Source organism: Ursus americanus, chromosome 1 (genome assembly GCF_024610735.1).
Source record: "Ursus americanus isolate L20-20 chromosome 1, mUrsAme1.1.p, whole genome shotgun sequence".
NCBI classification, from domain to species: Eukaryota; Metazoa; Chordata; class Mammalia; order Carnivora; family Ursidae; genus Ursus; species Ursus americanus.
This window is the reverse complement of record NC_142127.1, coordinates 31,556,146-31,581,775: the sequence shown is the minus strand read 5'-3', so window position 1 is coordinate 31,581,775 and position 25,630 is coordinate 31,556,146. Positions and strand designations below refer to the sequence as shown.

General features: G+C 45.1%; 1 protein-coding gene across 1 annotated transcript; it reads left to right on the top strand.

Annotated features, from left to right (window-relative positions):
- The first annotated feature begins 4,487 nt into the window (after positions 1–4,487).
- RND3 (Rho family GTPase 3) lies at positions 4,488–24,033 on the top strand. Its single transcript, XM_045782115.2, has 5 exons — positions 4,488–4,883; positions 5,352–5,439; positions 16,869–16,978; positions 20,474–20,608; positions 22,013–24,033. The coding sequence occupies exons 1-5, from the start codon at positions 4,734–4,736 to the stop codon at positions 22,262–22,264; spliced, it is 735 nt and encodes a 244-aa protein (XP_045638071.1). The 5' UTR covers positions 4,488–4,733; the 3' UTR covers positions 22,265–24,033.
- The last annotated feature ends 1,597 nt before the right edge of the window (positions 24,034–25,630 follow it).

Genomic DNA, 25,630 nt, shown 5'->3' with positions numbered 1-25,630 from the left:
ATTAAATTCTCCAAGAGAATGCCCGTGACTCCTAGCCCTATTTTCTGACATGACGTCTACGAAGGCAGCCTGCACGTGTTCCTGTTTCTCTGCCATCCCTCTGCTCTGCTGCTGATGCCCGAGAGAGACCTGTGCTTTCTCCTCGCCGTGCATTTGCTCCTTCAAACACTTCTGCTGGAGTCTGAAGAGAGGCAGCAACCATGAATAAACAATTAGGAGTCTGCCTTACAGTATTCCCCTGTGAGCCAAGAGCTCCAGAAATACACTGAACCTGGAAAGGGGGGTGTCTATAGTGCGTTTCTAAAGAAGAATGTTTGGAAGTATAGGGCATGTGATTTTCTAAGCAGCCTTATTTTGCAGCATGAAGGAGGCAGATGGTATCACCCTCTTGTAAGGATGAAACTAAGGGAAATAATTCAGTCCGTTTGCCCAAGGTCAGACGGTGCATTAGTATAACCTGGACGCAAACCCAACTTTCCCGACTTGTAGGCCAGTGCTTACAGAAAGAACACCGAGCTGTTGTTGTTTATCCTTTGTTGTTACTCTGCGACAGCCATTCTCTCTCTGGTAGCCTTCTCTCCAGGCCTGGCACCAACCCTTTTTTCTGTCAGATGAAATGTAGTTTCTGTGGGACGGGTGGCTTCCCCCTAATAAAGGGTTAACCACAAAGGAAAGAATTCTTAAGCTCAAGCCTCTCAGGGCAACTGAATGCTGAACACGCATGGTTTATTAGCCAACCCATTCTGAAATGTTTTTTTCTCTCTCTTGAACTTAGGGCTTAAGCAGAGAAAGGAGAGTAATAGGAAGACAAACAGGAAGAATAAGTAAAAGAAGGACATTAGGTAATGTACGATCCCTAGACTGGGTTTCACATCTTTCAAATGAATGTTTTTCTTAAGGGAAAAACTTTCATTGCAGTCTAAAAGTTTAGTCTTTTCTAGGACTTTAGATATCATTTAGATCTGAAAATCTCATGGAAGATGAGAAGTTACATCAGAGTTTTACAGTTACTGAAGTGACAGGTGCAGACCTAAACTTGGAACCATTCATTCATTCATTCATTCATGTAATCATTAAGCCCACCTATGTCTGACTACATATTACCCTTAGAATAAAATCCAGGGCGCCTGGGTGGCTCAGTCAGTTAAGTGTCCAGGTTCAGCTCAGGTCATGATATTGGGGTTGTGAGATCAAGTCCCACAATGGGCTCTGAGCTCAGCGTGGAGTCTGCTTGAGATTCTCTCCCTCCCCCTCTGCACCTCTCCCCACCCATGCTCGCTCTCTTGCTCTCTCTCTCTCTCTCAAATAAATAAAATCTTAAAAAAAAAGAATAAAATCCAAATTCTATGATCACATCTCCAAGGCCCAATTATTTAGTTCCTGCTTGCTCCCTTCTGCCTTGCTACCCATTTTCTCCCCTCTTCGGGGGCCCCAATCCCTCTGGCCCTCCTTCTGTTCTTCATACCTGCCAAACTCTTTCCCTGCATGGGACCTTTTCACTCTCCATTCCCTTGCCTTTCAGGGGGCCTTCTCTGCTGATTTGCTCTCATTTGCTCAGCATTGAAGACTCAGTCTTCTTAGAAAGGCATTGCCAGGCCCCTGGGTCTAATCCCCACCTACTATAGTTTATCAAGACACCCATTTTTTCTCCACGGAGCTTAGCACATTCATTCTTATTTATGTACTTACTTCCTTATGGTCTCTCTCTGGTCTGGAGTATGCACTCTTGAGAGCAGCAAACAGGGCTGGCTTATTTACTGTTACAGCTGCAGTTCCTAGAAATGTGCCTGGCATATTGCAGGTCTTAATAAATATCCATTGAACTAAATACTAAATGAATTTTTAAAAATACTGAGTATCTATGAGACACTGAGCACTACAGATCCAAAGAAGAAAAGGAAAGAATTCTTGCTCTAATGAGACTCAGAGACTGGGAACTTCAGGCAGTTGGTTTTCTACTCTATTACACAGCCATTAAATTTCACTCAGCAACTGGCAGATTCCTGGAGATTCAGGTCACCTGATTTCCAAAAATAGTCACCCACTATTTCAGATTATTCATTGGTAAAGTGATTATGCCTCTCATTTTGCCTGGGATAGACCCAGTTTACAACTGCTGTTCTGACATAATCATTAGTAGTACCTTTTTTGGCTCTTGAAAGGGCCCAGTTTATATGGCAAATTACATACCTAGTCACTGTCAGCCAAATACTAATAATTCATAATTATTGCTAGTTAGAGTGGCTTAACCACATAGACTACACCAATTCAGTAATGTGGAAGGGCACATCATATCTCTAGAAAAGGGCAACTCTTTAAGTTAAAAATCTGAGGGGAAAAAAGGGTGGATCTCTTCTCCCAGTTCCAATGAGTAAGTCCACTAACGAGGCCAGTATTCCCCGAGATATGTTCAGTAATTCTAGTAAGTGTAAATAAGAATTACACGCAAAATATAAAATAGAGCGGAGACTGTTCTGCAAAGTTCACTTGCACTTCCTCACTCTTACTGTTATGATTCCTATTTTACAGATTCCATGAAGTTGAGGCTCAGAGAGGTTGAAGAACCCATCCAAGGTCACACAGATATACTTCTTGGTGATCTCCTGCCCCAAGCATTGTGCCCATTGCTTCTCAAATGAAAGAACAAATAATTTGATAAAAGCTTCCTGTGCTTAAGTAGGGCAAGCCAGGTCAAGCTATGTTAAGGAGGCTATTTTTCCTTAGAACTTTTTTTGTGTCTGTAACATGTCAAAGTACTTGGTGCACCTTCAAGGGGTGATATGGGCACAGTGTCTCCATCATTCACTGGGACACAGGACACTTTTTGTGAGGAGGACTGAAGTTCTGCAGAGAAAACTTTGGCCAACACTACTTTGAGAACTTGATTAGGGCCAGCTATGCCTTTCTCTGTGGGTCAGCCCTGCATGTGTGGAAACACAGACCCACACACTGGGTGTGATGCAGGGTCTTCCTTTGGGGGGGCTCCAGTTTTCTCAGTTCTGAAAGGGAGACAAGACCACCCTTGGATCCATGAGGCTTCATGGTCTTAGCATCCAATGCTTACATCTGTGCTTTTAACCCCCTTTAAGTGTCTTTTCATTCCCCATACTGAATGTTCTGGGTTTTCTTTTTTTAAAAAAATGTTTATTTATTTGAGAGAGAAAGCGCGCGCGCGCGCGAGAGAGAGAGAGAGAGAGAGAGAGAGAGAGCACAAGTGGGGGAGGGGGAGGGACAGAGGGAGATTGAGAAGCAGACTCCCTGCTGAACAGGGAGCCCAACACCAGGCTTCAGCCCAGGACCCCGGGATCATGACCTAAGCCATAGACAGACGCTTAATCGACTGAGCCACCCAGGCACCCTGAACGTTCTGGGTTTTCACCTCACCTTCTCATTTACAAGCCTAGAAGTCTCCATAGGGGTGCCTGTAAGATTTTTGGTCAATGTCCTTACTACGGTTTAATAGTTGAAATCTTTCCATTTGAAGCACAGGAGATGAAGATGAGGAAAGAAGGACTTCTGATAGGGCAAAGAGAACAAATGCATGGCCATTTTTGCTCCTCTTTTAGACTTTTGGGGTGGGTGGGTAGGGGGATGGGTGTGAAAATGAGGGGGAGAGGAAGAAGAGAGTTGTACCTGCACTTTCAACTAAGCGTATTTGTGTTTTCTGGGTACATCTTTGATTCTAGGTAAGGGGAGGCTACAGATAGAGGAAACCAGGGCAGGAGCAGATACCCTCCTACCCAGTGTCCTCATTGCAACAGGGCCAATGGCTGCCTTGCGAGTTTGGGTTCCTAGTGCAATAGGGCTGGGTTTACAATGGCTTTTGCACTCAGTTATAAGCATCTTCTGCTTTTCTTTTCTCTCTGCTCCCACCTCCTCTACCCACTCCTCAAAACCTCTCTGCCTTCTCCTGAGTGACTGAAACTGACAGGTTTCAGAAGCCAGTGTGTTGCTGTGACCCAGACAAGCCAGTTCCCGCATCTGAAATAGCCTGGCTTAGCTATTGTTCCATGGCCTATATACGTGATAGAAACCATTTCTTTCTAAAAAAAAAAAAAAAAAAAAATACAACCACTTAACCCTTTCTAACCCAAGATTTGCTTCCTATGTTTTTTTAACTGTCTTAACTTGGGTGAGAAATATTTTTGCTTTCACAAATGTTCATGAGGCTTATCTGCAGCATCCCTTATTAAAACGTTTTTAAAGGAATCCTAATAAAAATCGATATGCACAGACATTCCGTTTCCCACCTCCTCCTGGACTTACAGTCCCATGCATCAGCAAAGCATAGTTGGGGTCTTCAAGTTGTCCCAGACTTAGTCTGGAAATAGATCCCACATGGTCACCCTAGAGGGCGCACTGTTTACATTTTCGGCAAGAAACGAGACAGCGCTTGCTCCCAGGCTCCATAAAAGGGGAGGAGGCGGATCAGTTTCCTTCTCTCATTGAGAAAGAGGATTGGAAGGCCGGGCCTATAAAGCCGCGCAGAGAGCGTGAAACAAAGCAGTCGGATCGGAATTGGACTTGGGAAGCGCGGTGTGGAGTCAGGCAGAAAACTTCAGTTGGAGGGGAGTAACGAGCCTGCTCCTCTAGCCCCTCGTCTGCGCTGCGCTTCAGGAGTTCCCACCAGTTTTGCGTTGTATTTTTATATCTGCTTTTTATAGAGAGAGAAATATATATTTTTTTCCTCTTAAGAGAAAATTCCTGTTCCAAGAGAAAATAAGGCAAGATCAATGAAGGAGAGAAGAGCCAGCCAGAAATTATCTAGTAAATCTATCATGGATCCTAATCAGAACGTGAAATGCAAGATAGTAGTAGTGGGAGACAGTCAGTGTGGGAAAACTGCGCTGCTACATGTCTTCGCTAAAGACTGCTTCCCCGAGGTGAGTGTGGCGGGCAGGGGCTTGGACGAGGGAGGGGGTCGGCCCGCGGGAATCCCCCGTCTCGGGTTGGGCTTCTCCTCGCTTTTCCCCCTTCACCCGATTTTCTTTTTCTAAGCAGTCTTTCTTACTACTTTCCGCCTGGTGAGACTGCCCTGAAAGGGAAAGTGAGCTGGAAGCGTTTAGGGGACGAGTCTGCACATTCTACTGTTAGCCTGTGAAACTTGTTCGGTCGTGTGTGCGGAACCCCGGGTTGGGGGGTTTGGATCCTCGCGTCTTGCAGAGCTGGGTGGTGCGGGTGGTGGGTGAGTCCGGGGTTTCGGAAAGGGTCCGCGGGTCTGGTGTGTGGGATTTTTTTTTTTTTTTATTGGGGAGTGAGGAAGCGATTTTCAGAGGGTGTTGTACGGGTGTCGTGCATTTTAGATAACCTCTTTGCCCTCTTTCCTTCCTCTGTCCATTTTGTTTGTCCAGAATTACGTCCCTACAGTGTTTGAGAATTACACGGCCAGTTTTGAAATCGACACACAAAGAATAGAGTTGAGCCTGTGGGACACCTCGGGTAAGAGAGTCATCGGACCGCGTGGCGCTTGGGGCGGGTTTCCAGCAGCACCAGGGTGCGTGGCGGGGCTCGGGACCCCGCGCGTGGCACGCTCCCAAGCACCCAGCCGCGCGCCACCAGGGCAGTCTGCGCCCCTGGGTTAACTTTGGCTCTGCCGAGGGATTCCCGCGGTCCCTTCTGGGTGGGGGTGGGGGACGACAATGGGTAGGGGGCAATGGGAGTGGGGAGAGAAGGGCGCTGTGTGCCCGCCGGGTGACCCCGCAGTGGAGCCGCTTGTGGCCAGGTGGCCGGGGAGCGGTTGGCCCGGGGGCGGGGGGTCGTTCCCGAGTCGCCTGTGGGGTGCCAAGGTGGCCCGATGTGGGGGGGGGGATGCGTGCGCCGCCTCAGAACGACCTGGCTCGTGGCCGGCGCCCTTCCAGGAGCTAACCTGATGATTGTCGGAGAGGCGGGGAGCGCAGCGGGAGCGGTGGGAGGTGGGAGAAAATCCCTGAAGCGACGCAGTTACGTGTGTGTTCAGCGCTTGGGGGGAGAGCAACGTGAGCGCGAGCAGCCGCGACGCTCGTGACGCCTACAGCGAGGAATGCGCTGGTGGCGCGGGCACCACTCGGCAGAGCGGTCGCCGGCCCTCGTGTCCTGCCGCCCGCCGCCCTGCGCAGCCTCGGTGCGGATCTGCAGATCCGACACCCCTCGCCGCCCCCAGTGATCACGCCGCAGCCCCCCCCAACCCCGGCCCTCGCCGTTCTCTCCTGACCCCCCCATTGCATCACCCTCCGCCAGCCTGCAAGGCCGCGGGCAGCACTCTTCGCCTTTGACCTTCCTGTCCAGTTGAATTATTGGCGTCGTGGTGAATTATTTTCAAGGGTCTGGGGTTCAAGGCCGGGTTATCGCCTTCTCTGCGCCCACCCACCTACCTGCGCGCGGTGGTAGAGAGGACGGGTACCCCGCGGGGGAGGTTCCCAGCACGCGGCTATTAGGGATCTGGGCTGGGTCAGGCGCGGTGAGGGTGGGAGGCTCCACCTGGAATCTGGGGCTGGTACCCGTTCCCCCCCCCCACCCTTCCCCGCTCACACTCTGCAGTGCTGGGAGGGTCGGAGGGGGGAGGGGAGGAATCGCATTTCCCAGAAGGGTGTCGCCTCTGCAGGAGGAGGAGCCACCGGGAAGGCCGGGTGAAGGCCCTTGGGCTTAGGTCTGGGAGCTTAGCAGGGAGTTGGGCTGCCGCGGGTGAAAGGAGCCAAATCCCGGTGAAACTAGCGAGGACGAGCGCGCAAGTGCCAACACGCAGGCGTTGCTGTCAGGCAGGGAGGCCCGCGAGGCGGACCTGCGCCCAGCTGGGAGTGGCCTCGTGGAGGTGCTTCTGGGCTGTGCGAGCTTCCCACAGCCCTTGGTTTTAACCTCTGGAGCCCCCGCGGGGGGGGGGGGGGGCACAGGGAATTAGCGAGCACAAGGAAGGGACCAGACTGACAGGGTCGCCAGAGGCAGTCCCTGCACAAAGGCAAAGGAGAAGGCTCGCACGAGCGCCTCTCCAAGGCCGGTGCCAGATGCTCAGAGTGTTGCAGTGAGAGGCGCTGATTTTGTCCCCTGCCCCAAGGTGGAGAGTCAGGCTCTTCCGCAAGCTTGCCAAGGGCTGCCAAACCGGAACCTCACAGTGTTTGTACCGGGGTGTGCACGCAGTCTCGCGGCTACAGGGAAGGTGTGGATAGACCCAATTGCAGTGTTTTCTTATTTCAGTAGTTCCTATTATGGGAATTGTTACATAGCCTATTACTTAATGGGCTCTAATACCCAGACATATCCTGATATTTGTTACGCCTGGCGTGCAGGACAGCTGGTATGGTACCAATAATTCGTGTCAGTACTTAGCCGCCCCTCCGCAGCCTGTTCGGACCTAATTCTTGATAAGAATTATTTAGGCATGGGATCTGTAATTCTGATCCATTGTTGATTAAACAAACAAAAAACCGTGTTTAGATCTTAGCTGCTGGTTACCAGTGATTCTGTGATTTCTGTGTGCAAATCCCTACCTCCCAGAGTCTCGTCTCATCATCTGAAAAGAAGATACAGAGCTAGACAATGTGCAGGACCTCTCCCAGCTCTATGCTTCTTGGCCTTTGTACACCAGGCAGGCAAGTCCTTTGTTTCCCAGGACCTCTGTGGGCTCCAGCTGTCAGTCCCAGTGGATCTAGCATCCCATGCTGGGGTTTTCACCACCTACACAGCAAGCCCCATTCTGAACAGTGCCACCCTTCCTGGTGGACTTAGGAAGGAGACTCACTTGGGTAGGGAGAGGGCATGGTGGGGCTTACAGGAATGCTGGTTATGCCTCCCTTGGGTCCTGCTTCATGAGTCACAGGACCACCAATGGAGATTTTAGATGAGGCGACCAAAGGGCTAAATTGGCTTTTTTTTTAGGAGAAAAGAGGCACATTGTTTTTTCAAAGGCTAGAAAACAAAATGTGGTCAGTTTACAGTTGGAGACTATGCTTCATGTGTGCAGATAAAGCACTTCAGATATTCTCAAATATGTAATCCATGCCCGCGAGTTTGTAGTCCTGCCCCGTAACATCACCCCTTGTACGCGGTAGTCACCGAGTAAAATGTGTTAAATGAACAAATGAATAATCATATGCATAGTTTCCAAGGAGATAAGATTCCCTGACATTTATTACCACTGAATTACCTGTGCACAAAGAATGGCAACTTTATAAACACTGCCTTGCATCAGATTAAAGATAATCACCTGAAATGAAGTCTGTAGTGAAATAATCACTGGTATTTTTATTTAATGAAACAAAACCTATGCATGTTTAACTAAAATAATAAAGGTTTGAAAAAACCGTGATTAAGAAAACACCACACTGCAGAATTATCCGGTAATGCAATCTTAGTTGGAATTTAGATTTATACAAATGGGGGGGGGGGGGGAAAGACATAAGGGAATTAGTTAGAACCCTGTTATGGTGTTGGGGAGGTGAAACGTTAGTTAATTAAGCACGGTCACCAAGCACTTGTTAAATTCTAAGAATAGATTGTTTCCACCAAAAATGGTTTATCATCCTTGAGTGAAAAACATCTAGCAAGAGCCATTGCATCAGTGGCTAATCGTATCAAGTACCAAACATTTTTCTACTTCATCTCAAGGTTTTCATAACAAATTTCTGAACAGGATTATTTTTTGACAAATACTTGACATTTTCTTTGCCCACTAAGACATTTGTTTGGTTCAGGTTGTGAAAATAATTGCATATGACTGATGCCTCTTGATATGTTTATTTTTTCCAACTGCTAATAATTTAACTCTGGAGAGAACATTCAAGCCAAAGTCTCTAAAGTCCTAAATTTCCCCCTTCTAGAACTTTGTGGAAGTTGACGATTAATAAGAAAAATGAGGTATGCCTAACTTCTCTTAGGTAGAAAGAGAGGGCGTAAACGTTGTCCTTTGCGTGGTATTCGCATCCCGTCTAGCCTTCTAGCAGAGGGGCAAACATTTAGGAGCCAGAAGTAGTTGTCGTCTGTGGCTTCTGTACTTGGACAGCGTCTCATCAGGGGTCTCCTTTTTCCCCCAGCAGTCATGCAGTTAGTGCATAGGCAAAATTGCTACTTTGGGTGTAGGAAAGAACATCAAGTGGAACTAGGATATGTGGGGCCTCTTTGCACCAATTCATTCCCCACTTTTTTAGGGCACAGTACTTAACAGTTCTTTCCACTCTCTCTCTCTCTCTTCCCCTCCTTTCTTTCCACACCCACTATGAACAGGCCCTCCTCTGCTAGGCCTTAGAGATGCGGTGTTAATTTATAGTCTTGCCCCAAGAGTCATATAGCCCTAGTGAGGCAGGGACTGGGGAGAAGGAAGCTCTCCCTGCCTAGCTTACCTGATATTCCACCTACGTTGAGCTCATTTTGTCCGGTTCTTGTACCCAAGGGCCCCGTTCCACCTGGTTGCCATGTATTTCCCTAGTCAGTAGTCCCTAGCTCATGCCTCGTTTGGTAGGAAACACATCCTCCTTCCCACCCTCAAGGCACGCACCAATTAAAGCAACCACAAATGGCAATTTGCCATTTGATGTCTTATAGCTTCTTGAAGTTATTCCAGCCGCCCCCTCAGAGTAAACAAAACCTTCTTTTAAATATTGCCACTGTAAATCCTCTAAGAGGGGGATAGTTAAAGGTAGTCTTTGGATACAGATCTGTCATCCTCTGGGCTTTAATGAGAAATACTGCCTTTTCCTTGTTAAGGTGAGCATTTTTATTACTAGTTGCAGAAATGCTCCTAAGGATTGTCAGATGCACTCTGAGTTCCTGCAAAACAGTGGGTAATGGTTTCAACATTTTGAAGTGATAAGTGAGACCAAAGTAGTTCTAATATCTTGGATTTCAGAATGTGCCACATTGGCCAAGCACAGAAGCAGTTCGTAGCATGAAGCCAAACGCTTAAGTTTCTAATAATAGAAACTTAGTCACTTAAAGATCACCATATCTTTTCCTAAGTGATTTGATTGCGGTGTAATTTCAGCACACGTGATTTTTAGGGAGTAATAATCATTCATGCCAGCTTTTAACCAGTGCAAGTTAATGCATGCTTTATTTAAGGCATATTATTAGTTATAAAATACTCAATTCAGCTGCTAAAATTCCCCCACAATAACTATGCTATTGCCTCATGAGCACTCTTGAATCTTGTCATGATACAAGCTGCTTTAATCCATGGGTGCTAAAGTTAGCACTTCGGTGTTAATTTTTAGCATAATTAACAGAGAATGTAGTATTGTTTAAATCTTACGCTTAAAGGAAAAGAGAAGAAAGAAGACTCAATTACCCTTGGCCCGACTTTGGAGGAGTCAATGCATATTGTATTTGTACCTTACCCATCACATTTGAAGAATTGTCTTCATGACAAGCACTGAACTGAAATGTTTAACAGGGATCCAAGTGTTTCAGCAGTGTTGGGGATTAGTATATGATTAATCCAGAAAAGCAGCTTCAAAAGAGTTCACTGGTCCCTTTTTTTTTGTGATTTAACATGTAAATTAACATATCAAGGCAAGACCTGTAGAAATGATTATAAAACCAGTAAATGTTTTTTAAGGTACTTTGTATGCAGGAATTCTGCTGGATGCTGTGGGACCAAGGGAGGGGATGGGGCAAAGTAGTTCCTGCCCTCAGGGTACTCATGCCCCCCCATCTTAGTCCTTGTTTATAGGAGGGTGAGTCCAGAGATTCTAAAGCCAAATTCACCTCACAGCAAGAAGACCCAAAGAATAGTTGAAGGCCACAGGGCCAGCCCAAGCCCCCTGACTGGTGACTCATTCTCATTGAAACCCACCACAATTCCTTCCTTATCTCTAGAAGTTGACTCAGTTCTTATGTCTTTAACAGCCCTCCCACTTGAAAAAACATGCCTACATTTAATGACTATGAGTGAAAACAAGATCCTGAAAGTTGAAGAATTCTCACCTAAATTAATCTCTTTAGAGAAAGGAAGAGGGCAAGAATTTACAAAGAAGCCAGAGAAGCAGGAAGACTTGTGATGGGAATATCAGGGGCAAAAGTGCAGAAAACCAATTAGATTTTAAGGTGGTCGTGATCCTGAGTAGCTTAGAGTTTCAAAACTAGGCTCGACTCAGTTTTCACCCTGATACCCTGTAAGAGATGCAGATTAAGGCAAAACTAGAGCGCTCTGAGTTTGTATGGTGATTTTCAGTAAGCAATACATAAAACTATACTTGGAGACTTGTCCACCATGCATTAGGGAAAAAAAAAAAAGATATGAATTCCCTAAGTGCATATCTACTTCTAGACCTTTTTAAAAATCTCATTTTGTCATGTGTTTCCCACCAACCTGGTTTCTTGCTAAATGAGCATTTCAGTGAGATGCCCAGATTGGTTACTCATCAGTTCCTGCATGTAGATCCGGCACCAAGGAGCAGTCGTTTCTCCGATTAGCTCCTCGTGCCTGGTGGGCAGTGGCAAATGAAAGCGTTGTGCCTTAGCCATTTTCCGACGCCCTTTAAACATTTCGGTTCCTGTATATTGGCAACTTTACCCAGAGATCCCCTTGACAAAACAGAAGTTTCATTGGCATGGAATGTCAGCTGCCTCAGAAGTTCTATCAGGTGTTGTGCACGTTGGTTTTGAAAAATGAGCCTGATGACACAGCATGTGGCAAGGTGAAGTCACTCATGGGCCTTCTCTCCAAGGAATCAGATGCTTAAGTAGGATATAAAACACAAAATCTTCAATCTTTTACAGAATGATAATGTAATTTTGAAAATACCCATCTACGCTTATCCCCAAAGTTCTGTGACCTACCATGGTTCTACTTCCAAGTAATATATTTTGAGTCTCCTGTTTTTTTTTAAAGTATCTCAATAAGATTAGGAGTTTAAAGTGAAAGCTTTATTTAAAGCTCAAAAAATAGCAATCATGTCTGCCTCTTTGACTTTCTCTCCAACTATGTGCCTGCATTGCCCCCAGAAATTGAAAATATTGATTGTATTTTTATAGCAACACAGAAATGCCCTCAAATTTTCATAAAATCTGTTCATAATTCCAATTAATCTGAACTTCTAAAGAAACAAAGGAAATGGCCTCCCTGGGAATGTTTGTTGCATTTTTATGGGCATGGCGCTTACAGTGCGCACTTCTTGGGAACAGAGTTTTGTACTAAGCCAGACACAAAAGTTCTGCCCAGGCTTGATTCACATTCTTGAGATTATTGCTGATTCGAAGCTTTCACTCTCAGTAGAGATGGCATGAGGAAATGGAATCTGGTAATAAATTGGCCGCTCATACAGGCTCACGTGTTAGCTGCTGTTTCCTACAGATGTTCTCTTGCTGGCCACTAAAAATACCAAAGGTTAATATATTTTCTCTGACAAAATTATGCAGTATTCCCAATTTTATTGTTCTTGGTAGGAATTTCTTATGTGGGGACAGGGAATCCCTGTTTCAAGTTCAAGGAAAGGGAGTTAGTTTCTGAAATACTCGGCTAGAAGGGTTTGCAGCTCTCAAGCTCCTATAAAGCCTCAGTGTTTGAACTGGTTTTGCAAAAGGTTCCATAAAGCCTGGCTTTTGGGCATGAATCTTCTTACATATACATTTAATTATGGACATATATGGTATGTTCTATCTTCGTGCAAGGATGACTGAAGCAAGCAGCTATGTGTCTGCAGAATTAGTTTCTGGGTGAGGCACTTTGTGACTATTCTTGGGCTGGAAATACTGCTGTCACCCGGAATTAATGATCTTGAAGACAAAGATGGTTAGACCTGAAGTTTCAAAAGCCTTTTAGAACTTTGCTGATGTTTGCCAAGCTTGAGGAACTCTGAGAACCCCAAATGCTCGCTGATTCCGGTCTGCCCAGCAATGCTCTCTGACTGTATTGGGCGGGGGACGGACACATTTTGCATAGTGCTGTAGTTGTTTCTTTACAATACAGAGTTTCCTGGAGTTTTTCCTTTGATGCTCTGACAGGTGAATTAGAAAGGACTTTGGAACCAGCGTGCTGTGTGCTTAGAGTTTCATGGAGTGGAACAGAAATGCAGCATCTGGGAATTCCCATGCTGAGAAAGAGTGGTATTTGACAAGCGAAGCTCAGTACCTGGGCTAACTGAATGAGGCCCTTGTTCATCCCCAGTTCAGTACTTCCTTCCTTACAGGGAATGTGGAAGCCCTTCCTGTGGTCGGGTTCAGTCCTACACTTACCCTGGAAGCTTTTTCATGTGCATCTCTTAAACCTACAGAAGTTAAATTTTTTGCTGTTTGGCTTCCTGGAATGTTTGAAGACTTTTCTGGAGGGAAGTAGGAGTTCGAGGCAGACATTGTCCATTTCGTCGGCTTACTTTCAGCTCCTTCCTTTGGTGTCACTTCTGCCTGCCCACGTGGCTTGTCACTTCCCAGGGGCATTCCTGGAATTCCGCTTCGTTCTTCCTGGGCTGGTGACTTATCCCACGCATGCCAGTGATTACACCCTGCACTGTCCAGCTTTGCTTTTCTTACTTCCTTCGTGCAGTAACACGGGCTTTATGGGAAGAATAGGGAAGAATTCAGAGTGCTTAAACACAGAGTGGACACTGTCAAATTACACTGGATTTTTTTTTTAACTGAAGGCCCTGCTTAGCTGATGAATTGTTATGAGTTTTTCCTGGTAGAACAGTTCTCTAATTCTATAGTGCTTTTTTTTCTTTACTACAAAACAGTAGAGACAGATTTTTCAATCCAAAACAAGTTTCACCTTAACCCTATCAAAAAATAAAATGAACAAATGGCCTTTTTATTTTTAATGACAAATTACTCTTGTAGTTAGTGGTTAGACAAATTATGCTTACAGCTAATAAATGTGGGGATCAGTTTTATTACCACCTTTGGACACTTGTTGATCTAAAAGTGCAGATCATTAGCGAAAGTAATAAGACAGGATCAAAGTGGCATTTCTAATTAGATCTTGTTAAAGCTCTTAACAATTACCTCTCTACCTCACCAGGCAAGGTGGTTTCCTTCTCAGGAACTTTTACATACAAATGTAATTTCCTCAAAGTATTAAGCCAAATAAAAACAAAAGCAGAAACAGACCTCCGTAAGAATTTGGGTTCAGTTGCAAATGTTTCCATTTTCAAGTCAGCCCAGTGTCTGCATTTTGCGGCTCTATGGGTGTACCTGCTAAGCGCAGAAGGCAGCTCACTTGATAGTAGTAAGGGGTCTCCTTCCAGCCTTGAGGACAAAGCCAGATCCTCTCTGTGGCCATAAACTGGGGGAGAGAAGCCCAGTCCCCAAAGGGAGGGAGGGGTATTCTCTGCAGCCACGTGGTGACCTGAGTGCTGAAACCATTCCTCTAGATTTACCAGTAATCCCAGTGTTAATTTTTCTATTTTAGCACCTTGGTAATGCCCCAGGTGTCTTTCCCCAATTTTGTATTGGGCAAAGATGGTCTCCATTGTTATGTAGAGTACTCTTAGCTCTGGGATCCATGGTGGGGTACTCTTATCCAGTCCTACTTCCTGTCCTGAAAGCACCTGGAGTTGGCCTTTTCTCCGGAGTTCAGGTCTGATTGAGGCTGCAAAGTAGCCACAGTGAGTTAGTTGTGTTTTGTAATGTGAGTGCATTTCCAAGAAGGATCTCTGAGGCCTTGTTGGGCTCCTGAGCACTGGGATTATTGGAGAGCTGTACTTTATGGGTTTGGGGTCATGTCCTATCTTGCCAACTTGGAAGAGCAGAGGAAGTCATAGTAGTGTACGTGTTTGGATTTCCACTCTGCAGTCTGGAATTTTCTGACTCTGTTTGGCAAGAGACTTCCTAAATGTTTACAGAAGAAGCCGTATCAAAGTTAGACTTCGGATCCAGAAGCGAGAGAAGTTGCAATGGAACTTCACAGAACAAATACAGAAATAACCATAATACCCAGAAACAGTGATAAGCCATCTCATTTCTGAGACCTCTCAAAAATGTTTAAATTAGTGAGCTGTTTGTGAATTATTCTCTTGACCTCAGATTTCTTCAAGTGGCTAAAAAAGCAGTCACAACTTGTCATTTTCAGAGAGCACTTCATTCCAGTATGCCTTAATATTTAAAACGGCTTGATTTTTTTAAAACTCCAAACCCTTTAAGCTTTTTGAAAATGTCTTTTTTTTTTTTTTTTATTCGACAGAGATAGAGACAGCCAGCGAGAGAGGGAACACAAGCAGGGGGAGTGGGAGAGGAAGAAGCAGGCTCATAGCGGAGGAGCCTGATGTGGGGCTCGATCCCATAACGCCGGGATCACGCCCTGAGCCGAAGGCAGACGCTTAACCGCTGTGCCACCCAGGCGCCCCTGAAAATGTCTTTCAGTTGTCAGTCTCTGTTACACCAGAGTCCTGATTCCAGATGTGTGTAGGGAGCTCCTGTAGCTCGTGAAAAATTCTGGCTTAGATTTCTTCCTGGTTCCTAGAACATTCCTGTCTTCCTTGCTTATAGACACAGCTAGCTGTAAGTTGTCACATCCATCCTGAAAGCAGCTAGTGAGAAGGCCACAGTGTTCATGGGGTCGCGTCGTGAATGCTAGGGACCCAGGATATACTGTGAGTAGGGACGATGCACCCTGGCTATAGGAACTCACAGGTCTCCAGAGCAGCCTCCTGAAAAATGTTGTTTTGATAGAATCGCAAAGGATTATTTTAAAAACTTCTTCAGTCTTTCTCTCCTGCTGACTTTGACAATGGGGGTTTTGATTTCTCAGGGGACAACATGTCATGTTTTCCTGCTGGAAATGGGAGGTGATGTCAAAATGAATTGGGTTTCAAAACAACTTTGGTAGCTTTAGATTTTCTCTCTCTCTTCTGGACCCAAATAGGTACACATGTGAAATGATTTTCATGTGATGGCGTGTGAAACAATAGTGTACGGAATACGGAAAATGACTTTCTTAAAGAACAAATAACATTGGCAAGCTGTGTTTCATTTTATAGTCATACCATTTTATGAAAACTGACTTCCTGTAATTGCCCATCATTTGGGATTCTTAAAGGAGTAGAAGAAATTTTCTAAACGATGAGATGGTTCTGGGATTGTATTAATTGACTGCTGGCTTGAACCTTTCGGGTACCCTGGATTGAACTCGGTCTGAGATCCTTCCCTCTCTGAGATGGAACTGTGTAAAAAAGGGACATCATCCAATGTGGCATTTATTACTTTCTTTGGTTGTAACAGGAAGAGAGTCCATATAGGGTTTGAATGTAAGTTTAAGCAAGCTCGAAGATCAGTGGCTTATCCAAACTTGTAACTTTGCCATAGGGTGGCTCTTGTGTTTGCTTCAGTTCTCTTTGCAGAGCTGGCCCTTTCCTCCCTCGCCCACTCATCCCATCCTAGTGTCAGAGAGATTCTGAGTTCTCGTCTCTTTCCCAAGAAGTAGCTCCATTTATGATGTTTGCTTCCATGCAGCCTGTAACAGCAACAACGCAACCATAGCCATAGTCGATACTTAGAATCCCTTACTAAATGCCAGTCACTGCCAGGGTTCATTAATCCCAGGTGAGTACGTAAGAACTGTTGTTGTCTTCATTTTACAGTAAAGAATCAGAGACACACAGCCCTAAATCTACCTAGCCCCCCCGCCTTCAGGGGTGGAGGTGGATTTACGCCCCAGAACACCTGACTGTGGGTTCTGCTCTGCACGTTGCCCGGTACCGTGGGGGGCTCCAAGCTGTGCACATTTCACCTTAAGGTTCTGGCTCCTCCTCCTGAATTTGAGACACATACCAGTGAGGCTTCCTTGTCTTCTGGTAGAAATGGAGTATATTACCTCTGGGCTTTTGCTGGTTTGCATTCCTTTCCGAGAGTTAGAGGAGGTGGGAATGGGGCCGTGTGATATTCAAGGGCTCTAACTCAGAAGGGTGGAGTTCATGTATGACGGATACATGAAAGTTGTATCTGCAAATGGGTGTATCTTTGTTTCTTCTCAGGTTCTCCTTACTATGACAACGTCCGGCCCCTCTCCTACCCGGATTCAGACGCTGTGCTGGTTTGCTTTGACATCAGCAGGCCAGAGACTCTGGACAGCGTCCTAAAAAAGGCAAGTGCTGGGGAGGATAGCCCGGTTCAGTCCTGGCCCGTGTGTGGGAAACAGACATGGGGGGGCTGGCTGGGGAGCTCCAACACTCTACTTACTACCCTATGCTGTGTATTGTGTAATTAAAACATTAGAAAAAAGGGGCGCCTGGGTGGCTCCGTCATTAAGCGTCTGCTTTCAGCTCAGGGCGTGATCCTGGAGTCCTGGGATCGAGCCCCACATCAGGCTCTTCCGCTGGGAGCCTGCTTCTTCCTCTCCCACTCACCCTGTCTGTGTTCCCTCTCTCGCTGGCTGTCTCTCTCTCTCTGTCAAATAAATAAAATCTTAAAAAAAAAAAATTGGAAAAAACCCAAGCCACTCCCATCCCATAATAGGGTTTCCCCACATACATGTCCCAAGTTTTGATGATGAACCTAAGAGTTTTTCATTTTAAGAAACAATATACCCTGTAAAAAGCCTCTGTGTTTATCCTTTGGGTGGAAATGGTGCAGCTAAAAATAATTATATTTGATTACTCTCAAGCACGTGTTTTCTTTTTTCCATCCTTCATTTCCCTCGTAGTTTGCGCCTTAGCTCCCAGGTTTACATTTGGCCTCAATAATTGCCATTTTAATAAAGAAACTGTGCTTTGGTAATGTTCTTTATTAGCAATAGAACTATTACAGGAGGAGTGCAGGTGTCTTTCCAGACATTAGACAGAGTGAACTGTGGTCAGAGAGAGATCACAGAGTAATAAAAACAGTAGTTGTAAGCAGGTGGTAAATAACATACCTAGTTTCTGGGGGTGCATGAGGGTCTGTAAGTGCAGGAGGGCACTGAGCAAGTTCAGGCTGGAACCAGGGGGACATCAGGAGGAAGGGGGCCTGTTGCAGGTGGGTCACAGGTCCTGGGGAGGCCAGGGGGAGGGGGGAGTGTTCCTGGGCCTCCACCAACCTAGGACTAAGCCTCCTGGTAGTCACAGAAGGCGTATGTGTGTCCGTGGGTCAGCATGTATTAGGCACTAGCTGTTTTCTCAGTCCTGGCCTGAGTGCTGTGAGGTTTCAGAATCAGACCCTGCTGTAGAGCGGCCCCCCCTTCCCCATGCACTGAGGCTTAGGCAGAGGATGTGGTGGAGAGCGAGGTAGTGTTTTCATTATCTTGCGTGTTTTCACTAGTTTGCATGTCCCTATTATATGTGACTGCTTGTCTTACGTGTCGCTATGAAATTAGGATTTGAAAGTGATGTATTCCCCCCTCACCCCTGTCTCCTTACGAGACATGACAAACACAGTTAGCTCAATGAAATAGGAATTTCTTAGAAGATCAAAGGCTCTTTTTAACTCCGTTCAATTTTCAGTAATGTGTTACCTAACACAAATAATGCTGATGTTTGTCAGATTCGGGCGGGAATACACCTTTCCTGTCTTCAAGGCTTGTAAACAATTGCTAGACGTGCAGAGGGAGGCCAGAGTCATTACACAGCTGAAGAACAGCATAACGACATGTCTACTGCTTGTCTGTAGATGAAAGAGATGGCTTGTTTACTGGAGTCTTTACTTGATGGAGTATCAGGTTATGCATAATTTATGATGAAAAGCCTCGCTCTTGTTTTATTTTGCTTTTGTCTTCTGAGACCTAATGAATAGTGACTTTGGCCTTAGAGATATTAATGAATGTGTTTTACATTTGTGTGAAGTTTAAGGCTCATGATAACCCGTGCTATGGTTTGTCTTGATTGACTCTTTAAGTCCTTGAATACCAAAGAGTTTAGAGTGACATAAAGCAGGATAGATTTTTTTTTTCCCCTCAGTTCATCTTCCAGTTGCTACTCCAGTGCCATCTAGCCAATGGTGGATGCTTCTAAATAACTGGAGGAGAGGAAGGAAAGGAGGCAGTTGGTGGGTAAATTAGGCTCAAGTGGAAAGTGTATTGGTTCCTTCGGTCTGCCGCATCTGGAGATGTCCCCGCTAGTGGTGTTTTAAATGACTCCTGCAGGATGTCCCTCTTACGAGTATTACCATACATGGCTTTGTCAACCTGCTCCTCTGTGACTCCCACAGCTGTGTCTTAATCACCTTTGTAACAACCACAGTACCTGGGAGAGCAGTTGATGCATATTTGTGCACGTGGGCTGGGAGAGCCAGCCTGGTCCTGATCTCGGCCCTCCAGTGCCCCCAGCCCAGGAGTCAGAGCTCTCCTAGGAGCACTCTGAGTCCCTGACTCCCATCCTGATGGTCATCTCAGGGTTGAGGAAATGAAGCCGCAAGAAGTCAGCTGTTTGCTCTTCAAGAGGACAGTTGGAATTCCCTGCTAGGCATTTCTGGAGGGTCTGATAATTCTCATTCGGTCACGCAACAACTAGCCAAGTTGGACTAAATTGAAACATTAAACAACTTACGTAATTTAAAACTAACTGAAGGGAGTATCCGCTATAGGACCAGATGCCTTCCTGAGAGCCCAAAAGATGGGCCTTTGTAAATGTCAGGGTCGGTGTTGATTCAGTCACTTGAATGGAGGTTCCTTAAGGGCAGGGCATTCTGTTTATTAACATTGTCTCCCGCCCCTGAAGTCTCATTAGGAATTTCAGCCCATGGTGGCTGTTCAGTCATTATTGATGGGATTCGTGGATGTGTGCCTGTGCTTGTGTTGGCCCTGCCTTATTCTCAGCCTTCCATGCTGGGAAGTTCCAGCTCAACATATCTGAGGGGATAGTCACTTGTTAGAATATATAATTATTCCTAAGGCACTTTTATCTTTCAGAGATACCCCAATAATTAAGAAATTATTGAAGCTACCTTCTGACAACACCCAGCCAGTCTCTTGCAGTAGGGACAGATACTGAGTCACAGAGAGGGAGAATAGATAATAATATACATAAGTGTTCCCAAATGGGCCCACTTTAAAAAGTAGTAAAACTTTGGGGTGCCTAGGTGGCTCATTCGGTTAAGCATCTGCCTTCAGCTCAGGTCATGATTCCAGGGTTCTGGGATCAAGTCCATCCTCAGGCTCCATGCTCAGCGGGGAGCCTGCTTCTCCTCCTCCCTCAACCTCTACCTCTCCCCCTACTCTGCACCTCCCCCCACTCCTACTTGCTCTCTCGCTCTCCCTCAAATAAGATGTTAAAGAAAATAAAACTTGGGGCTTCTGAGTGGCTCCGTCAGTGAAGCATCTGCCTTCGGCTCAGGTCGTGATCCCGGGATCCTGGGACTAAGTCCCACATTGGGCTCCCTGCTCAGCAGGGGGTCTGCTTCTCCCTCCGCCTGTCACTCCCCCTGCTTGTGCGCTCGCTTGCTCTCTCTGACAAATAAATAAATCTTTTTTTTAAGTAGTAAAACTTAATATCTGAAAGATACTGAAAGATAAATGCAAATTTGCTTCTTCATCTGAAGTGACACTTTCTTTAAAATGTTCTTTTGGGTCCCATTCCCAGTGTTGGCCAGTGGAGGAATTGTTTACCAACGTACAGATGCCTGTGCTTTGTTAATTTTTCATCTTTCTTCTCTCTCCCCACCCCCACAGTGGAAAGGTGAAATCCAGGAGTTTTGCCCCAACACCAAAATGCTCTTGGTTGGCTGCAAATCTGACCTTCGGACAGATGTTAGTACGTTAGTGGAGCTCTCAAATCACAGACAGACACCAGTGTCCTATGATCAGGTATGTATGTTGTCAGGGTGCAAATGTGGCTTTCGTGAAGAATGACGGACGTAGAAAATCACTCAGACTAAAAGTGGCCGCTTTTCTAAAGGCTCCGCGGGTGGTCAGCTCCAGGTTGAAGGCTCTTGAGGAAGATGCAGAAGGAGCGCCACGTGTGGGGATGGTGACATCTGGAAACACGGAGGAAAGGGCTGGCGGTGGTGTGCCCGTGCCTTCACAGCAGGCATCTCAGCCCCTGGTGACAGCCCGTAGCTCAGATTCTGAAGACTGCAGAGTGATCTGGGCAGGGTGTGGCTGAGATTTGGATGGTGCTTTGATGCCTGACCCTCTAAAAGCTTTCCAATATTTTTTTAGCCCTTTACTTATAAGGATTAATAAGGATATATGTGTATGCATAAACAAGACGAGTTTGGGAAACATCTTTGGAAGTGTGCAGTGCTCTGTCCCTCAGTAGGGTGATCACGTGATGGTTGATGACCGAGTGTGTGAACAGTGGAGCACATTCTACCCTTTGTACATCTCTGCTGCTCTCACTGGGGTTAAAGTTAAATAGATCCAAGGGAGAGCGTGGTCAACTTGGTAGTCACTGTGAGAGAGTGAATCGTACTTGACACTCAGCAGTACAATAAAGTGCTTCAGAAGGACATTGCCAGTAGAGCAGGGCGCTCCTTGAAACTGTCTTCCGGAGATCCGTCGTTTCTGCAGGCGTTTCCCCAAGTATCTAGAAGGGAGGGGGATCGGTTTCAGACGTCCCTTCTCCTAAAACTTAAGCCCGCATTCTGAAGAGAGTTCAAGTTGCATTAGCTAGAATTTTCCTTTGTATTCATCATTTTAAATACTGCGGTCATCTTTGTCTTACATGTCTAGTTAATACAAATCTAGTTACTTAAATAAGTCGTTTTGATGCACACGTGCTTATTACCGTCTACACCAGTTGTCTGGTCCATGTTTAGAAAGTCTGCATTTTGTGTTTCCCAAAGTTCTAGATGCCGTAACAGTGTTATCCCTTTCCTCACTTTATTTTGGCCATACGTCTCAAAATTGATTCTAAATTCCATCCGTTAAACACCCTATTGACTGGCTTCGAGCACCGTTTACACTCAAAAATCAGACTTCCGCGCCTCTGGGAAGTCAAGCACTATCTATTGAGTGATGATAATCAGACATCTTAGGCCTGAGTCTTGACTGCAGATACTTATGAAATCATTTGTTATTAAAATTTATTATGTAAAACGGGGAGGATTTTTTTTTCTTTTTTTTTTTTTTTTGTAGCAGCACTTGGGAAATAGAATTAAGATACTAGAAACATTTTGCACTACACTTTATTTTGCAGTATCGGGAAGACACTGTATAACTTTCCCCCAAGACTTCTTGCTGATTACGATGCATTCTTTTGCTTCTCAGGGCGCAAACATGGCCAAACAGATTGGAGCAGCCACTTACATCGAATGCTCAGCTTTACAGTCAGAAAACAGCGTCAGAGACATTTTTCACGTCGCCACCTTGGCGTGTGTAAACAAGACAAATAAAAACGTTAAGCGCAACAAATCACAGAGGGCCACAAAGCGGATCTCGCACATGGCCAGCAGACCAGAACTCTCTGCGGTTGCTACGGACTTACGAAAGGACAAAGCGAAGAGTTGCACTGTGATGTGAGTCCCCGTTCTCTTCAGTGAGGACAAGGAAGTGTCGTGTAAAGAACACAAACCACAGAGCAGAAAGGTGAACTCTGAACGAAGTGCACAGCCAAAGTCACGCAGTCTGGAGGCTTAGGACGTATTTGAAAAGATGCTCATCTTTTGGAACCCTGTCCTTAGGTTCGGCATGTAGAACAGGCGGTGACGTGAACACATGGAAGAGTTTGGAAGTGTGACTTGAAAAATATGCCAAAAAAGAGAGATTCGCATGGGCTGGAGGTAGATAGGGAGGAATACGGGACCTCCCGGAAGAAGAATCACGCTCTGAACGGTGCTTGCGTTTTGTTTTCTTTGTTACAATCTATTCATGGATCTCTACTTTGATTTGATTTTTAAATGTTTTAATCTCCTTTACAAAGAAAGTATATATTAATACACCGTCCTCCTTGGGGAACTGGCACTGTGACCTTAGCGTTTAGTTTTCTAGAGGATGTGATCTAATTTCCTCCTAGCTCATCATTAAAATGGAAATTGTATCAGGACCCATGGGATGTCCAGAGGAAAAGTTGGTGAGGCTTTTTGAAGTCTTGCCTTCCTGAAGAGAGCTGATCCAGGTGGTTCTGGAGAACGGCCTGTGGAGCCTTGCAGGATGAGCAGACCAGCACTGCCAAGATCAAATGGAACAACCAGAAAAAAGGTGTCCATTTTTATTCAGTCTGATGGTTCTGTTCATCATTGTGATTGTCATTAAAAAGTGGTAAATTGCTCAGTGTAATATTTTTGTGCGCTGTTTAGAAAAGAGGGTGTGTGATTTCTTTTGCCATCATTGATGAACACGCAAAGTCAAATAAGAGGTGTCTTGGTTTGACGTCGTAAAATGATCCGAGGGGGGGAAATAACGTAGGTACTGTTTTCGCCTGAAGAGATAATGAAGGGATAGTAGCAGAAAGCACAGTTTGTGAATAAAGCTGTCTAGAATTCAGTTACCAAAAGTACAAAGCAAAAGGCCTGTTATTTGGGATGAAGCTCCGAAGTTGACAGCATCTGATGATCTCTTGGTCTATTTCACTTTCTTTAAAAGAGCATCGATAAGAGAAGGACCCTCTTACCTAAGCTTTAGAGAATCCTTAGAGGAAGAGTGTGTGATGTCAGTCCCGACGCTCTCCTAGGGCGTTTCCAGAGAGCGATTGCTAAACCTCACTTACCCGGATTCAGCCGAGGCCCGTGTCCGGTACTTGATTGCTGTTGTTACATAAAGTCATCAGCATTTAAAATAGTTTACAGATATTTTTTGACCAGTTCCTTTTAGAGCCTCTTTCAGAGAAGAAACCAGATCTGACCTGTTTATTGTTGGCGCTTGTTGAAAACGAGCTTTCTTTCCAGTGATAAGCTTCATTTTTGAAGTGTTGAAGCTGTGCTCCCATTAAATTGTGGCAGGAGAGGAGATTAAGGTCATTACAACACTCAGTTCTTCGTCTTACAAGCACTTTGTTTTGTCTCTGCAAGAAAATACCATTCCAGTCATTTCCCACGAAATACAGACGTTTTACCAACATAATATGCTTTGATTGCTGCAGCATTATGCTTTGGGCAGTGTTACAAGATAGCTGGCAAGTGCTTTCTGTATTTAAATATTGTAAAGAGAAAATAAGTTATAACTGTTATAAAGCAGAACTTCCGTTGCAGTTTTTTAAATGTTGAAGTCACTTTGTATGTTTGTTTGGTCAATGTTTCCGCAGTATTTATTAAAACATACTTTTTTTTCCTTCAAATAAAAAAGTAACCATGTCTTTGTCTAAATGTGATTTGTCCTTTATTACCTACTTCCTGATTTAGTTGTTTGATTCTGTTCTTTAATAGAGAGGATGAGAGCATCTGGCCTCACGTTTTTCTTGAACCTAGTAGTACACTTTGGAATTTTCTGATTCTCGCCACTAGTGAAAGTTTCTTGGGGAAAGAGAAATCTGCATAGATAAGAGGTTTTCATGGTGATTTCAAATCACAAGAAGAAAATGGAGTATTAGCGGACTAAGAGATTTGATCATAGACAAAAAGATCTATGGTACTGCATAAGATTATAAAAGGAGGGGCGCCTGGGTGGCGCAGTCGTTAGGCGTCTGCCTTCGGCTCGGGGCGTGATCCCGGCGTTCTGGGATCGAGTCCCACATCGGGCTCCTCCGCTGGGAGCCTGCTTCTTCCTCTCCCACTCCCCCTGCTTGTGTTCCCTCTCTCGCTGGCTGCCTCTCTCTGTCAAATAAATAAAAAATCTTTAAAAAAAAAAAAAAGGTCAAAAAAGGAAAGAATTTTAAAATTGTAGAAAGTACGGAAATTCCTTGAACTCTAGTAGTGAGACAGTGTGATGCAAGCTCAGGCCTGGTTTGCTTTCCTACCCTTGGCCCCCCGCCCCACCCCCCACACCCAGCCTCCATTCCTAACCCAGGCATCCACCTTGGATTGCATGTTCTTGTTCACAGAGGCCAATTGTGTGGCTGGCCCAGGACCTAGCTATTAACAATTACAGGGAAGGGAGAAAAAAAAAAAGGCCTTGTTGATGGCAGCATCTCTAAATAACACAGGAGGACAATATAAGCTGCTCCAGTGACCTGAAGGTGTAAGCATGGAATAGCTTTGAATCAAGACTGGCTTGGGTCCCCATAAACCCAGTTGGTTCACGGTCTTTAGCTAAAACTCTTACATAAATGTCCAAAGAGACTCCACGTAGGACTGCAAAACTCAGCTATTCTTTCTACATAGCTAAGTTATGTCCTATAAAAACTGCATCCTTGTGGCTAAGTTATGTCCTACAAAAACTGCATCCTTGTGGCTTTAAAAAAAAATGCCTTTAGCAATCTTTGAGGTATCATTCCTTGCTTGGAAATAATTCTCAGAAGCACAAACCAAGGGGAAAACCAGAGGAGCTGGCATGAATAAACAAATTAAAGAGCATTGACATAATAGGATAGCATTATGTAAAAATTTAGAAATCACGAGGAATTACCAAAAATGTAACTCATTCTTGTCAGTAAGCAGTAAAAGAAATAAAAGTACTTTCCTAATCCTTGGTATTGAGTAACTTCTAGGCTTAATACCTAAATCAGGCTTGCAAGAAACTCGTTTTTCAGCAATGACGGGCACAGAAACGCACACACACAGCCGAGGTTCTGCTGACCTTGGCAGTATTTTATACGTTGTACAGTAATGTTTCCCTCTAGTGAATTGTTCTTTTCCAGTGGCTTTAATTTGTTAAACCAAAAAGAAAAAGTTTGTCTTCAGCACTGGGCATGTATGCCTGCCTTTTCTCCTCTGACTTTTTGCGTCTGCAAACATTCTAAGCATTCTGTGAACATTCCTTTCTATTGATTAATGACCATGATTAATGCCTCCT